The following is a 17,849-nucleotide window of genomic DNA, read 5'->3' as shown; positions in this document are numbered from 1 at the left end:
CCAGATTGGATATAAGACGCATTTACATTTGAGCAGGATTGCCATGATGGTTAGAATATTAAAATGAATTATCGCCCTGAAGGTTTATGTGGAGGGCATTCTGTTTGTCATGATGTATTTGGGCCCAGAAAGACTGTGTGTGTATGTTTGTGTGTGAGAGCTTTTTGGCATGGGTTAAATGGGACTGCTGTCCCCTATGCTAGCTCTCTGTGTCTCTGTGCCAGAAGCGTCTCACCTGTGCACTTGCTGAGGGGGCATCTGCGAGTGTGTGAATGGGCTCCTCTCACTGCGCCATTATAGAGTCTTTTGTGGCGTCCGTCAGTCTGGGCTTCTGTCTACAGTCTTCATTAAAGGGGCTGAGGTCTCTTACAGCCGTGGACACCAGCCATGACACTTTCATTTGCAATTCCACATCAGGCAATGGCCCTTAACTACATGTTATAAGGCTTCGGAGAGACTCCAAGTTTTGAGTTTTAATCAAAGAAGAAATGCTTCTAGCAGCAATGCTTCTAGACTGCAACTAGATTTTTTTTTTCAGTTGTCTCCCACCATGATATCAGCAACCAAATGAGATTACACATATCCAGAGCACGTTATTCAAAATAAATTTGCGTTTACCACATAAGATTGCACATGAAAAAGTAGTCAACAATCTGTGGTGATATCCAGTACCATCACAGCACTCATGCTGTTCCATCCCAGTTAAAGTGCCCATCTGACACATGCCTGGCCCGTACCCGCCACATTTACTGGTAACCTACACTTCATGTGTAATGAATAATGGGCTTTAGTTGGTAGCATTATTTCTGTTCTTGTCGCCCTGTTTGATATTCAGGGAGAGTCGCACTTTGAAACAGGGGTTTGTTGAAAATGCAGGTGCTGACTCCCTATTTCCTATGGCTGGCAGGCTGAGTGTGCCCTTGTGTGGGCAGTTGGGGGGTGCGGGCCCGCAGGTGTCAGATGGTCACATTTACTGGGTTTGAACAGCATGAGCACTGTGCCAGCCAGTGTTGGGGAGTAATGAGTTACGTGTGGTGTTATGTAATTTAATTACAGTTGTTTTTTTGTTATCTGTTACAGTTACTGGAGGAATAATTAAATTAGTCCCTTTTTTTAGTTGCAAATTTTTATCTTGATATTGCATTCTACATTTTTCCGATATGTTTAATAATAGTGGTGTAGCAGGAATCAGGGGAATAGTATTTGTGCCAGCTAGTCAGCTCTCAGTGCCCATAAAAATTCCTTTAAAGTGGACGTTGTTAGTTTAATATTACGAGTTGCTGGTCTTGTCACCAAACCTGTCTGTTCAGATGTTGGAGCTGCGCTGTATCCTGCCACCGAAAGCACTAAAGGGTGAAAGTCATCTGCCATTATATCAAACAAAGAACGTAATGCATGCCAAATAAATATAACATTATTGGCATATAGGTCTTCAGTACACACCGCAAAGTGAAATTTTGACCTTTGCACGTTGTGAAGCGGCACTGAAACCGAGATGGAGGAGGAGTTGATTATAGCAGCGATTATAACTTGATTATAGCAATTGAGTCATGATGTTAGATGATGTTAGATGCTACAGGCCTGCCAGATGTGTTTTAACAGTGAACAGGAGTTGGTTCACCGGGACGGGGGTGACAAGGGCTGAGGACCTCCACCCAACCATGAAGTTCCTCACATTATTCAGTGCTCTTGAATGATAAATATTTGAATTAGCAGTAATTTATAACTGTTTGATCTAACAGTAAAATGAGGCAGGAAGCCTGATCTGAAAGGGTGAAGGGCGAGGGCAGGGGAGGGGGGAGACGGCCGTGATGATGATTGGCTACCTTGAGTTAAACTTCATGGTAAAAGTCAGCCAGAGGCAGAGGTGGGTGGATGTTTACACAAACACAGCAATGGTGAGTTCAAAAGTAGTGTTTTACAGTAGAAATACAGACATGACTTTTCCCTTGTTGGATTCAAAGTTAATGATGTATATATAATATTCGATTAATCTGCCGATTATTTATTTATTAATGAATTAATCAGATAACTGGATTAGAAAAAAAGCATTAATTTCCAACCCTTTATTCATAAACAGAACTAAATTTTTTTCCCTTTTCCTAGTTCTTGAGAGGAACAGGTCCTGGATGGAGGGCAGGGTGGCACCAATGTGGGCAGGGGGCACCGATCTTTTCTGCTGTCCGTACGGTCCATTGCAGTCTGTTCCTGTCTCCGCGTCGCAATGAATCGATTATGAAATTCGTTGCCGACTCTTTTAGTACTCAATTTTAATCGATTTAATCGATACGTTGTGCAGCCCTAGTGAATGCACATTATGCGTCTTTATCGACGGCGCTAACAAACATTTCAAATCTGATGAAGCTCCTCTTGTCATCTCACATTTCATCAAAACTGCTGGCCAAGAACGTGAAAGTTGATAGCAACACAAATCCCAGTGCAGCTAATGGAGGAGCAGGCGGAGCCACTCCTTCCACATTTTTAACATATTTGAACATTTTGTTATTTCTCTGGTAACTAATTATTTTATAATGTAACTCAGTTACTAACCTTTTGACAACAACAATAATTAGTAACAATAATTAGTTTGCTTAATTTGTTATTATGCAACAACACAAATGAGGCGAAACCCAAACAAAAACTACACAGCAGTTCAGAAAGCACAAATTCTCTGCTGGCTGTAGCTGTGGACATGACAGTGCGGTCATCTCCTGTCCAATGGGTTTTTTTCTGGGGTTTATGGATTAAAACCCACTATCCAGGAATCAATTAAATTCAGAAAATCTTTTTTTCAGTCTTTTCATTTTTTCTTTAATGTACTTCCATTTGAGCAATTCATACCTTTTGTCATCATCATCTACTGATGTCCTGCATGTGCCTCCATGGTAGATGTGCTGTTGGTAGTGGCCTGTGCATGCAGAAGATTTTCGCCATGTCTGTGGTCAAGCCATCCACAAAATAAACTTTTAGAATTCTTCTTATTTCTGGGACTCATGAGTGTTCAATGCTAATGTTTTTGTTTTTTTTTTGCTGGAGAACCCATAGCAAGGTCCCATTTCTGTGTCTTACCCGCCCATTAATTTGCATTTAGGCCAACTATTACTTCTAGTGGACATTTTGTACCTCAGTAATAGCATTCTTGGAGCTCACTAGTAGCACTAGTGGTCAGTGTGGACTCCCACTAGTAGTATTAGTAAACATTTTGTCCTCACAAGTAAAGTCAAATTATGCTTTAACTTGTTAATGACCAAAGTATTTTGGCTTTCACTAGTACTACTAGTAAGACAATCCAAAATTCAGGGCTGATAGCATTCAGGCACCACTCCAGATTTCTGGCGTACAAACGTGGCTGTAAAAGAAATAAATAAATAATTGTGACACTAGATCTGAGGTGCGCATCGCAGAGTGCTGCTTTCACTCTCAACCACACCAACAATAGGCCCACACGCCAATAAGCCAATCAGAAGTAGGAAAGGGGAGGGACTTGTAGCTAGGTGGTGAAATTCTGCACTCGCTGTTTTCTAATTTGAAGATTCAAGATTGGTTTGTCAGTACAACAGGATACACATTATACTGTGTATTGAAATAATGTTTCACACAGACCCCCCATAGTGCAATCATAAAATAAAAATATATATGTATATACACACTAAACTAAACTATACTAACTAAGACTAGAACCGATCTCTATAAAAGAAAAGAAAACTTTTCTGTACAATGAACAGGACAAACAGGACAACATCATGTAGGATGCCTTTAAGTGGACATTTTGGATATTTCAAACAAGACAAGACAAACGTGGAAAATGCATATGGCTGGAAGAGTATTGTTGTTGAGTTTGTCAGTTTTTTGGTGATGGCAGTGCATTGAGTCCATTGAGAGCTCTGACTGCTTGGTGGAAGAAGATCTTGCAGTGTCTGCAAGTTAGGGGGACAGTTAGGGGGGAAAGTATGTTGCTACATAATTATTTTTCTAAATCAAATGAAACAGTAGTCCATCGGTCACGTCGCGCTGTGCACTTCATAGGTGTAGCACCACACAAACACAATGTCAGATCGTGCTATTACATGAAGGCAATATGATAATTTCTATCATTTTAGTCAGGTCAAGCTAGCATGGTAAATGATCGGTCCGCAAACACGAACTTCTGGTCAAGTAACAGTGCGCAACCCTCTAAACTCTCGGCTGTGGAAAAAGCTCAGGACTATCACCCCTGGAAATGTACTCATATTACTAGTGGACAAGATGTGGTACAAAACCCTTGTTCAAACTAGTTGTATAAAAGTTCCACTAGTTGCTGGACTAGTTTTTGTTGCAAAATAGCTAAACTGGTGTGAGCAAATGTCCAACTAATGCTGCCAAAGAATGAACTGATGACTGATGATGATGTTCACTTGATTTTTCCTAGACAAGCTATAGACATGTGCATTCCTGTCAGACTGTCTGCTGGTCTCAGAAGGGGCAGAGCGATTTAGTAGGAAGTGGTCACAACCATTTAAAATAGGCATTTTTTTTACTGTATCATATCAGATGACCTCAGTAGCGTTGTTTTTTTTTAGTCATTGTCTTAAACGGAAATTGCAAAGGTGCCAGTAGTCTGTATAGTCTGTATGACAAATTATTGGATAATATAGCGATTTTTTTGTTTCACCCATGTTGAAAAAATGAATTGCTGTTTTGTCTGTTTTTGATTTGTGCTCTGTTTCACAGCGCCCCCCACCTTCATAGAGACACCACCGCAGTACGTGGAGGCGAGAGAGGGCGGCAGCACCACTCTGAGCTGCTCTGCATTTGGTAACCCCCAGCCTGTTATCACCTGGTTGAGAGAGGATGTGGAGCTGGTCAGCAACAACAAATACACGGTAACTTTGTCATGGCCTGTTATATCTGCCCTTCAATATATTTTCGTTACCTTTTTAAATCATATGAATAGACAGTTGCCAAATCAAATGTCAAATAGTCAAGGATAACCACAATAAATACAATATATTCTAAATACATAAAAATACATACCGTACAGATTACTGAGATAGCAGGTGTACATAAAGTATGATTGAGAGATGTTAACAGTTCAGATGTTTAGAAGGGTGATGGCGATGCAGACTGCATACTTCTATATCATCTGCCAGATGGCAGCAGATCAAAAAGTCTTTGTGTGAGGGATCTATGATTATTTTCCCTGCCCTTTTCCTAGTTGGAGGGTAGGCAGGCACCAATGTGGGCAGGGGGCACCAATCTTTTCTGCTGTCCATACAGTCCATTGCAGTCTCTTCCTGTCCTGTTTGGTGGCTGCTCCATACCAGAGTGTGATGGAGGAGCACAGGACAGACTCAGTGTACAACTGGGTCAGCAGCTCCTGTGGAAGACCGTACTTCTGCAGTTGCCTAAGGAAGTGAAAGTGAAGTGATTGTTGTGATACACTGCAGTACAGTGCACAGTTGGTTTTTTTGTCATACAGACTATACAGACTACTTTGTGGTTTCTGTTTAAGACAATGACAAAAAAAAACAATGTTTGTGGTTTGAATCCCGAGCCACCAAGGTGTCACTGAGGTGCCACTGAGCAAAGCACCATCCCCACACACTGCTCCATATTCAGAGCAACTTACAATCAGTATTTACAGGGACAGTCCCCCAGGAGCAGCTTAGGGTTAAGTGCTCAGGGACACAATGGTAGTAAGTGGGATTTGAACCTGGGTCTTCTGGTTCATAGGTGAGTGTGTTACCCACTAGGCTACTACCATGTGTGACAACTAATCACTTTCACGATGCACACAACAAAATATGTCCTTTGCTTTTAACCCATCACCCTTGGTGAGATGTGGGCAGCCATGACAGGAACCTGGGAGCAGTGTGTGCGGACGGTGCTTTTGTTCAGTGGCACCTAAGCTAAGAGATTTGGGACAATAATGTTAAAAGCCTAAATAAAATACCACAAACAGGATCCTGACATAAGTCCCTGGACGGTCAAGGTGTTGCAGGATGTAATGCAGTCCCTTATTTACTGCATCATCCACCAACCTGTTTGCCCTGTAGGCAGACTGCAGGGGGTCCAGCTGATGTCCGGTAATGTCCTTCAGGTGGGCTACCTGAAAGGATTTCATGACCCTCAAGGCGAATGGTCTGTAGTCATTCAGTCTGTGATGGTGGATTTCTTGGGGACCGGGATGATGGTGGAGCGTTTCAAGCAGTAGGGAACTTCACACAGCTCCAGGGATCTATTGAAGATGTGGACGAACATGGGAGCCAGCCTATCAGCACAGATCCTGAGGCAGAAGGGGGGGTACACCATCTGGTACCTGAACTTTCCTGGTCTTCTGTTTCTGAAACAGCTGACTCACATCCTCTATGTGTATTCTGAGGGAGGGGAGGGGCATGAGAGGTTTGATGGAGGTCATTGTCTGGGGAGGGTGGAGGGGGAAGGTGGAAGGGTGATCGGGGTCATTGATGAGTTTGAGGTGTAAATCTGTTCGTCTCAATTCTGCAGTAGAATTTGTTACGGCCATCTGCCAGGCTTTTGTTCATTTTAGCAAGGGTGGGGGTCGTCTGTTGTTGGTAATGTCTTGCAAACCTCTCCAGACTGACGCAGGGTCATTGGCTGAAAACTGTTCTTTCAGCTTCTGAGAGTAGCTTCTCAAGTTCAAGTTGAGCTTTATTGTCATTTCAGCTATGTACATGTTAGACAGTACATAATGAAATGATGGTGCTACATGTAACATTTAAACAAAGTTACATACTAACATTAAGTGCATGTGTGTGACAATCCGGGTACATAAAGTGCAAACATGGGACACATGCAGTGCAAGAATAACAAGAGTAACATCAAATAAAACATGTACACAACAATGAAGACAGGCAGCACAAAAAAAAACTGAAATTGGTAATTAAGGTGCAGAATAATGATGTGCAAATACTTCTGTAATGGAAATGTAATAGAGATATGTTCTGAACATAAGAGTAGGGCTGCACAATTAATCGAACTTTCTCGATTAAATTTAGATGATCATTGGCGATATATGAATAACGGGCTCTGCTGCATATCAAATCTCTCAATAGTCAGCCAACCACCAGGGAGCGAATGAAAGCATATGTATGAGCGACAACCTAAAATTGTGACAGTGAAACATAATGTTGGGAGCAGTAGGTGGCAACATAGATATATTGACTAGATGTCAATAAAGTTACCGCCGCTGTCACTGTCCACGGGACCAGAACGTGAGCACGTGTAGGAGGAGACGAGAAACCCTGGTGCGGTGTGACGCAAGGAGGCAGGTAAGTTCCCTCCAAATTACTCTGCGGACTCGAACCGGCGTGATCCGCAACACCACACAGATATTGTCGTTCGCGTTTCAAGTAGGATGAGAGGAGATGAGAGGAGAAAAGTCTTACTTTGAGTCGAGAGATAGGAGCTGAGTCTGGTTGACGGGTGCCAATCAATGACTGAGCAGTCTTGCCAATTTATAGGAGTCACGCTCCCAGTCACATGAAGGGAATCATCTGACAGTACACGCTCGACCCTCGATGGCTCCGGAGTGGAATCGGTATGCTGCCGGTACTCAGTCACCAAGGAAGGGTCCAGGATGAAACGACTCGTTATGCAGGTTTTGGGCCAGCTCCGCCCAAAGGACGTAATCAGGCCAGGTGTGTTGATGGTCCAACGCAAAGCACCGCAGGTATTGTCCCAGCTGTTGGTTGGTTCTCTCCATCTGGCCATTGGCCTGAGGGTGGTAGCCAGAGGATAGACAGCAGGTGGAACCAATGAGGCGGCAGAAGGCCTTCCACACAGCTGAGACAAATTGTCTCCGATCGGGGACCCCAATGTCCTGGGGGAACCCATGAAGGCGGACGATGTGTTGGAGCACAAGGACGGTAGGCCAGGCAGGGTGACCAAGTGGGCCGCCTTGGAGAAGCAATCCACTATGTTCAGGATGGTGGTCATTTCTGGGAGACCGGTGATGAAGTCCAAGGCAGGGTGGATCCAGGGACAGCGAGGAATGGGAAGAGGGCGCAGGGAACCAACAGCTGGTGTTTGGAGTCTTGACCCGGGCACAGACGTCACAGGCCTCCATGTAGGCCTGTACATCCCACCATAACGATGGCAACCAGAATGCCCGGCGAATGAAGGAGAGGGTTCCTTGGTGTCCTGGATGGCCCGAAATAACAGAGGAGTGACCCCAGTGCAGCATATCAGACCGGCAGGTGTTGAGTACGTACAGGCACCCTGTTGGGACGCTGACAGGGCCAGGGTCGGACCTAAGTCTCCAGGGGCCACCGGAGAGAATCTAAGATGCAGTGAGGTGGAAGAATAACTTCGGGGTCAGGAGATGAGGAGTCAGAGATCAGAGATGAGGGGTCAGAGATGAGGACTGTTGGGACAGTGCGTCGGCCTTTTGGTTCCTGGAACTGGGACGGTAAGACAGATGGAAATTGAATTGTTCAAAGAAAATGGCCCACCTCACCTGATGGGGATTGAGTTGTTTGGAAGCTTTGATGGTGATAAGGTTTTGATGGTCGGTCCAGACCAGAAAGGGGGTGTCACAGCTTTGCAGCCAGTGTCGCCACTCCTCGAGCGCCCACTTGATTGCTAGCAGCTCACAGTCGGAGCGAACTTCTGTGAGAAGAAGCAACACAGGTGCAGTTACTGGTCTGAACCGCGTCGACAGAGGACAGTGCCAGCACCCACCTCTGACGCGTCCACTTCCACAATAAATGGAAGTGAAGGGTTTGGATGTTGAAGCACAGGAGCAGTGGTGAAACAAAGGCACAGGGACTTGAAGGCATGGATGGCATCTGTGGTCAGGTGAAAAGGGCGTGTTGAAGGTTTGGTGAGTGGTGCTGCGACTGTACTGTAGCCACGGATGAAGCGACGATAGGAATTCGCAAACCCAAGAAACCGTTGCAGTTGTTTCAGCGTCGTGGGTAGAGGCCACGAGGCCACTGCTTCCAGCTTCGTCGGCTCCATGGCCACACCCTGGGGTGAGATGGTAAAACCCAGGAACGTGGTCGAGCGCTGGTGGAAGGTGCATTTTTCCAACTTACAGTACATTCGGTGGGCGAGCAACCTCTTCAGGACTGCTCTCACATGTTGGATGTGGATTTCCTAGGTGGGCGAGTAGATGAGGCCATCATCCAGGTAAGCATACACCCACTGTCCCAGCATGACCTGGAGAGCGTCATTAATGAACTGCTGAAAGACGGCAGGTGCATTGCACAGTCCAAAGGGGATGACTATAAAGACTTGAAGTAACCAGTGGGGGTGATGAATGCTGTCTTCCACTTGTCGCCCTTTCGGATTCGGATGAGGTTGTAGGCCGAGCATAGATCCAGCTTCGTGAGGGCGGTGTTACTGAGTGACAATGGGGTTCGATTTTTTACAGTGATTTTATTGAGGCCACGATTGCAAACGCGGGGTCTTCTTGGAGATTAAGAAGAACCCTGCCCCGGCCAGTGAGGTCGATGGGCAGATCGTACCATTCTGAAGCACCTCTTCCATGAACTGCTCCATGGCCAATTGCTCTGCTTTTGAGAGGGAGTAGAGATGTCCTCTAGGTGGCATGGTTCTTGCTAGCAGGTCAATGCCCATGTCGCCAGGCCGATGAGGTGGCAGCTGGGCAGCTTTGGACTGGCTGAAGATGGTGGCTAGGTCATGGTAACCCCAGTGCGGTGTGATGCAAGGAGGCAGGTAAGTTCCCTCCGAATTACTATGCGAATGTGAACAATTTAGGACTATGCATGATGAGAGGTCTTACTTTGAGTCAAGCGATAGGAGCCGAGTCTGGTTGACGGGTGTCAATCAATGACTGAGCGGCTGGCAGTGGCCATCTTGCCAATTTACGTTACCTCGTTTCCGTGTTGCTCCCAGTCACATGGAGGGAATCATGTGACCACTGCCATATTTGAACGTGGTTCCAAACTCATTCAACCATGCTTTTCTGACAGTGCAATTGAAGATGCACAGCATATGGCTGTAATAACGAGCTAACAAAGAATCAGTGCGTAACATTTCATAAGTAAGATTTAATTTTTTCATCTCTTGTGTTACAAAATTTTATGTTGGACAAATAACGTGAAAGTGAAGTGATTGTGAAACACTGCAGCACAGCACATGGTGCACACTACAAATTGTGTCCTCTGCTTCAAATCATCACCCTTGGTGTGGGGATGGTGCTTTTGGCACCTTGGCAGTTCAGGGATTCAAACCGGTAACCTTCTGATTTACAAGTCTGCTTCCTTACCCGCTAGGCCACCACTCCCCCGTTTTTCATGTTATTTATGTCCTCATTATTCACTGTCTTCTCACCACCATCCCATAGAAAAGGCACAGCTTCTGTTCTATTTTTTCAAAATAAGTAGGTAAATGGATGTTCATTTTTCATTAAATATGAAAACATAAGTATTTTCATAGTGACTAGCCTTCAGTTATCTCTTAAGCCAGAAGATGTTGACAGGCTGGTGTTTCTGTTCCTCGTAGTATGTGACTTTTCTGCATAGGCCTTTTTTCCTCCTCTTTTTTTTGCACTTTATTATTGTACTCTGCAATTGCTAGTCCATTGTCTTACATACATTTTTATTTTGAGGTTTAATTTTAAACTGAAAGTCTCATTTACTTATTGTTTGTTTAAAATAGAATGTGATTTACCTAAAATAATGAATTATCGTGATTAGAAATAATTGTGATTTACAATATTGATAAACATAATTGTGATGATCATTTTAGCCATAATCGTGCACCCCTATATAATAGGTATAGTGTGTGTTTGTCACTTCAGAGTGGAAAGTGCCTGAATGTTCAAATGCCTGATGGCCAGTGGAATGAAGCAGTTGCACATTCTGCCAGTGAGGGCCCGAATGCTTCAGTACCTTTTTTCCAGATGGCAGGAGGGTAAAGAGTGCATGTGAGGGGTGTGTAGGGTCCTTCACAATGCTGGTGGCTTTCCGGATGCAGCGTGTTTGGTAAATGTCCATTTTTTTTTGTTTTGCTCTGTTAAATTCCCCCAAAGGGAATCATGAAATTTCCTTTGCAGGGTGGTGATCTGGTTGGCTAGTGTGTGCAGCGCTTAGCTCGCTTTGTCCTGTGGAGGAATGTGAACTCCATCCAGGATGAAGGAAGAAAACAGGCATAATTTCAGGCATGGTTTCAGCTCACTGTTTAAGTTGCCATTTTTGGGAAATTTGGTGTATTTTGAGCGGCTCAATTATCTAAAATACCGAATACACACTTGAATGGTGATCATGGTATGAAACGTCCTGGCAATAAATAATTACCTCAAAATTAACTGCACAACAATTTATTTTTTCAAAACAGATTCAGAGTGTCAGTTATCAATATTTATGGTGGTTCCCTGTCAAGACATCCATTCCCCGGAATATCAGTAAAATTATGTAAGTGTCACAACAATAAGGTGGAACAGGGGAATTAGCGTGTATAGGTAACGATAACTCCAATTACAGCCTCAATTATTTTTGAATATGATGTCACAAGCATGGAACGCCTATCCTCTGCCGGTTTTGCCCATTCCTCTCAAGCTGCATCAGGTTGGATGGAAAGCGTTAGTGAACAGCCATTTTAAGTTCTCCAGAGATGTTCAATCATATTCAAGTCTGGGCTCTGGCTGGTCCACTCAAGGACATTGACAGAGTTGTCCTGTAGCCACTCCTTCGATAGATTGGCTGTGTGCTTAGGGTCATTGTTGTTGTCAAAATTGCGGTAAATCTTAGCCCAAGGTTGGGTTTGGATTCAATTATTTTAGTTGGGTCGGGTCAAGATTGCATGGTAAATGAGCAGTCAGCAAACATGAACGTTTGATCTATAGTACCTATCTTTTCCGTATGATTCGCTGCTTGTAAATTTGTTTCAGTGATGAAAGCTGTACTTGTTGAGTCGGGCTCAGGCCTTTTTAGCTCTACTCAGGGGTCTTCTGACTGGGACTCGGTCCGAGTCAGTCACACTGACTCACACGGTCTACTGTGTGGACAAATAGCAAAACACATGGCAGAGCGGGTTCATGATAAGAAAATTCTATAAGATGTGGTTCTGAGCAGGGATCAAAGTGTCGTCTGACTGCATTTGGAGAATGCATTTGGTTTTTGTGAAGAGAACCTCACAGATCTCCCTCAGGAAAGAAACATTGGTGAGTCTCTTTGTGCTGCATTTTAGCCTCTAACTGCTCCCTGAGCCTGTTGTATGCTACACCAACTTGTGACAGCTCTGTTCCATAGCTGTCTTCTGCTCATATCCTGTGCTGGAGGACTTGGAGCTTCGCTGGCGGCAATACCTCACATTTCTGAATGGGTCTTTGAGTGGCATTTCCCTTCTTCTGTCTGCTGCTGGTTCTCTTTCATGTGAGGTGAATAAGAATTGAAGCTGCTCTCCTGCAGCTGTGCTGCCAGACTCAAATGTTTCACCCTGTGAGCCTTGTCTGTGCCAAATCCATCAGAGGACCGCACAGCACCTCCAAGAAAACCAGGAGAGTGGTGCCTTCATTAAATCTCAGCACAGTGTGTAAGTTCTTTCGTTCACCCATATACAGACTGAAATGCTATTTTATTTAACCCCAGAGCAAAGTAGGATGCCTCTGTTTTTTTCTAACCTACCATTTTGGTTAAAAACAGTATACTGAACAATTGCCAGATACCTATCGACTGTGGTCCATGAATTCAAGGCACTATGTCTTAAATGCTTTACACTCAGCATTGTTGGGTGTGTAAATGACTTTCTGACCGTAAGTACTCACAAAGATGTGTCTGTGCTTAGAGACACCACATACATTTACAGCATTTATCAAAGAGGCTGGACAAGCTTATCTCTTAGTGCTGCATGAACCAGGATTGTAAAATCGATGGTATGTCAAGAACTCTATATTTAATATTTAAAATATTTTGCTTTTATCTTTCTCCTCTGTAGAGGTCATCAAATCCCACAGTCTATAATTAGATCAAATAATAGATTTAAAATGTAAAAATAACCATATTTTTTACTTGGACACTTTACTATGTTTCCCAAATATTTGATATATAGTGTTATTAGAAATAGGCTGCCTTGTGGTGCTAGGGTTAGCAATGTGACATCACACTTCCAAGGTTGTAAGTCCTGTTCCCAACTCTGGCCTTGTGTGTGTGTTTGCATGCTCTCCCTGTGTCTCTCCTTCCTCCTGTTTCTCTGATGGCAGCAACCATCACTTAGCAGTTGGAAGGTGTTACTAGATATAATAAAAAATGGCCTTTTACTATTCAGCAATATAATGTGACCAGAACAATCTTGATCAATTGTTGCATTAATTTAAAATTATATTATATTTAGGCTTTGTCACATTCATATTAATTTTACCTGATTCATATTTTCATTGATTCATATTATTAAATCAAAAGCTTTTTAATTTGAATTTTAGTTATTGATAACTGATTTTACTTTTTTATTATTAATGATTTGCTTCTTTTAGTAAGGTACTTTGGTATTACATTTGTCATTCATTTTAGATAATTTTAGATTTTATTTTATGTTGTACATTTTAGGTTTCTTTCAGGTTTTTTTTTTTTTTTTATTTATCCACTCTGTTGTCTTTTGTGTTTCACAGTTAATATTGAGAATTTGTGTAATTTCAATAGTCTATTTTGCCCCTCATGAAGGTTCAGTGGTTCCCAGCAGTGTTCTCAGGTTGAGAAGTTTTCTTTTCTCAGCTCTTGCCTTCTGATGTTGACTGGCTGCTATGAGCAGTAGTTTAAGAATAGAAGGAATGTGACAGCCGACGCCTCTTTCAAATGAGCTGATCATTCTGACATTTCACTGGCACATCCCTTAGTTATCCCAGCAATCCTTCAAATGCTGTTTCTCAGGCTCACTCTGTCTCTTCTTTCCCTGTGAATGTGTGAATGGCAAAAAGGAAAGGTTATGGTGTGCCTGCACCTCATGTCTGAGCTGTCTGACAGCTCCTGGGCAGTGGTGGACAAAGTACAAAATCCATGCACTCCGGTAAATGTCCTCCCTTTAAACTTCTCCAAAAGAATTTGAGAAATATTTTGTGAAAAATATCAGCGACAGTCGGAACTAGGTGTGTATGTGTGTGTGTGTGCGTGTGTGTAATATAGATATATTCTACACACAGAATAACTAACTGATCATATACTTAAATACTTAATTGAAATGAATTAAGGTTTGTGCTCGCAACACTAATATTTATTTAAATATATGTTTTAAATACAATTTACATATTTTTTTTATCATTTTGAATGTGGTTCCTGTTCTTGTTATTTGAGTCAGTGAGGAATTTTCCTATAGTTAAATGGCAGTATTTTGCCACAGGTAACTGACGGCAGCATGACTGTGCTAGCAATCACGCGAGACGACAGAGGAGCTTACACCTGCCGAGCCCACAGTGACCAAGGGGAGGCAGTACACACCACCCGGCTGCTCATCCAAGGTGAGCTCATTTTCTCCAACTCGTGAGCATAATTTTTCTGACCTGCATTGGTCAGTTCTAGAATACATGTTATGTCCCCTGAAATGTTTGTATGTAGGGCACTACTTCTGCAGCATATCAGGATAACTCCCAGGTATCCCATGCTTTGTGTGGAACCACTACCCTGGAGCTCCAGCTACACTCATCCATGTCTGATGGGGGGGTCATTAGTGAAATATTCTGGTTGAGGGTAGGGGGTGTTGAAATTAATCTCAAAATTGATGCATCGTGATGCAGACATGGATGATTCTGCATTAGAGCAGTGCAGAAAATGATCAATTATATCATAATGACGTTGCTTGGTAATTTTCTAGCTCCACTGTAAAAATTCTAATTTAAAAAGTAGTGCCTGTAGTGACTATGGGTGCATGATCTGAGTACAGCGCCACTTCGTTGGTCCTCTGAATGCCAAATGTGTTCTTGCAGCACTTTGTAGCTCCATTCGATTGGTGCTGTTTAATGCTTGTTGCTATTTAACATTTGTCTGAATTTCAGCAGAAAAACATTGCATCCAACGTTATTTGAAGTCATCCGACACTGGTGGTCGGCTGAACACTGGTGCTGAATGTGCGTGTGGATGCTTTGATTTGCATTGATTAGTGCAGCCCGCGTCCACCTGACGCCACAAATGCCAGAACACAAATGTTCAGACATCCTAGTGAATGAGGCCTTAACTCTCATCTCACTGACGTATGTAAAAACAAAATGTGCAGTAATGTGGAAAAGTTGATGGGATGCATCGTAATGCATTGATAATCGGTGGATTGATAATCATAATCGAATTGAATAGTGGGGGTGGTGTTTATGGATTTCTAAAACATCAGTCTGTCATTTATCAATGCAATCCAGAAAAATAATAGCTTTCAGGCCCCAAAGGGTGTGATCATGAAATTTACAGTTGAATTTATCGAACTTTATCGCCAACTCATGTTTACATTCACAGCTCACACAGTGGTCCTTTCTTATGTGACACCAAATATCTACAAGCCCTCACAACTTAATATATAGTCTTTAATCTGCTAAATTCTATGTTTGATAAATGCTTAAGTATTTAATGATTATCCCTGCATGAATGCATTGATCCTAAACCTAACAGTTGGAGCTTCTAGGACCAGTGCTTCTCAGGTCTTTACTCTATCCTATGTCACTTTCTAAAGCACTTTGAGAGTGCCTCTGGAGAGAAAGTGTGTCCCCATGTCCCCAGTTAGCCCCAGGTGCTAATGCTATAAAACCAGATTAAGGTAACCATCTCAGCCACCACTCCATTTGTCAGGGGTCACTTCCTATGCTGCCTGCATTGTTTAGCCCAACGGTCTCAAACCTTTTCATAATTCAGACCGACCTATTGATCTATTGATTACTGTGTGTTTGGACCCATAAGAAAAATCATGATAGCTTACTTAATCAGAGAAGAAAGGACGTATGAGACAAGGGATTTACTAGACAACAGAAGTACATGGACACTCATGGCAAACACAATACATACCAGACAGACCAGGGTGGATACAGGATACATCTATACTCCACACAACAGGTCAACGCAATCAGGTTATTAGGGTGACACACATTGAACATGAAAACTGGAAATTCAACGTCTGACATCTGGAAGTTCTGCAGAACTCTCGACTTCAGAGCTGGCTGCTAAGGCTGACCCCCAGAGTTGTTAAGTGAAGTGAAAGTGAAGTCATTCTGAAACACAACACAGTGCTTTAAACCCATCGCCCTTGGTGAGCACTGGGCAGCCATGCACAGGCGCATGGGAGCAGGGTCTGGGGACAGTGGCTTTGCTCAGTGGCACCTTGGCAGTTCATGGATTTGAACCGGCAACCTTGAGGTTACAGGTCCGCTTCCTTAACTGCTAGGCCACCACTGCACCACCACAGTTTCACTCAAGAATTAAGTTGATTCAAGTGCTTTCTTAAATGTTTTTACATACATACAATTTGTGTTTTCTGTCCAGGACCACCATATATTGTGTTGCCACCTGAGAACATCACAGTAAACATATCCCAGAATGCTCTCTTCACGTGCCAAGCTGAAGCATATCCTGGCAATCTGACCTACACCTGGTTTTGGGAAGAAGACAACGTCTATTTCAAAAAGTACAATTTTAACCCCTTTTCCCTCTATAATGAACAGTTCTGGTTGAGTTGTTGGTCCCATATAAACCAACATGCTCAGCAATTGTTAGTGGTTCCTAAATTCAATAGAAAAACTAGGGGAGACTGTACCTTGGAAAGTTTAGCACTGAAATTAGGGAATCCTGTGGAACAAAAACACTTGTTTTCTATTGCTGATAGATATGATACATTCATATTTCATGTGGTTCATTAAAATCAGCAGAACATTTAAATGCACATCATACATTTTTATAATAATAAGACTCTTGAATGTTCTACATAAAATTGGTTAAATTAGACAAGTTTGTTTGGCATTTCTGGCTATATTCTGACCAGTACAAAAAGCTTTAAACTACAAGTGACTTCACTCACTCAGCAAGCTTGGAGTCAGCTGTTAAGCTTGGAGTAATGATTATAGAAGAATTGAGTAATAATCTATTGTAATTATTGACTGGCATTATGATATAAGACCTTTATATTGTTTATTGTATCTGGGTTTTCCATTACCTGAGACATATGCCCTACCTTTCCCAAAAAATCCATCAGTCAGCAAATAAGGGAGAGAATTTCAGAATATGGATCCCTCCATGTGCTTCTGCTGCCACGTTATCAGCACAGCAATGAGAGAAAATACATCAACTGAATCGCCAGACTAATAAAGGGGTCACTTCCTGGCCAATTTACAGTGAAATTGAAAATGTGTGCATCTTTAAGAAAACGTTTGCCCATTTTTATTCAATTGAATTAAACACCCAAGTTATTAAATTGAATTAAACACCCAAGTTATGTTTCGTTCTGTTTTAGAGTCCTTGTTCCTGATGTACAACTGATACGAACATAGATAATCAGAAGACAACCATCAGTAGTACATGTGCATGGCATCACTATTGTTAAAGTCAACTTTCTCTCCTTTCTCTCTACAGCGATTTGAAGCTCCGAGTTCGCATTTTGATTGATGGAACACTTATAATTTTTCGTGTGAAACCCGAGGATGCTGGGAAATACACCTGCACTCCAAGCAACAGCTTGGGGATCTCCCCGTCCTCCTCAGCATACCTGACAGTGCAGTGTAAGAGAAAGCAGACACATCTCATGGACACACATTAGTGGAGCGTTTCTGTTTCTTTTCTCATTAGTGGATGCCTCAGTAATCATTCACGTTCACAATAATTTCATCAGTCTGTGTTTATCAGAATATTTATTCTGGTACAGGTACTGTATTTCTATTTATAATACAAAAATGCCCTCATTTACATTTATGCCATTTATTAGAC

General features: G+C 42.7%; 1 protein-coding gene across 4 annotated transcripts in view; it reads left to right on the top strand.

Annotated features, from left to right (window-relative positions):
- The window catches only part of igsf9ba (immunoglobulin superfamily, member 9Ba), a 57,400-nt gene that overhangs the window by 17,740 nt on the left and 21,811 nt on the right, over positions 1–17,849 (top strand). For all 4 annotated transcript variants that reach the window (XM_028970027.1, XM_028970028.1, XM_028970026.1 and 1 more), the window contains exons 4-7: positions 4,711–4,862; positions 14,299–14,416; positions 16,416–16,557; positions 17,499–17,644. In XM_028970027.1, the coding sequence (XP_028825860.1) occupies positions 4,711–4,862; positions 14,299–14,416; positions 16,416–16,557; positions 17,499–17,644 (558 nt within the window). The remainder of the gene's footprint in view (positions 1–4,710; positions 4,863–14,298; positions 14,417–16,415; positions 16,558–17,498; positions 17,645–17,849) is intronic.

The sequence above is a fragment of the Denticeps clupeoides genome, chromosome 2 (genome assembly GCF_900700375.1).
Source record: "Denticeps clupeoides chromosome 2, fDenClu1.1, whole genome shotgun sequence".
Lineage (NCBI taxonomy): Eukaryota > Metazoa > Chordata > Actinopteri > Clupeiformes > Denticipitidae > Denticeps > Denticeps clupeoides.
The sequence above is the reverse complement of the archived record's forward strand: the minus strand, read 5'-3'. Positions and strand labels throughout refer to the sequence as shown.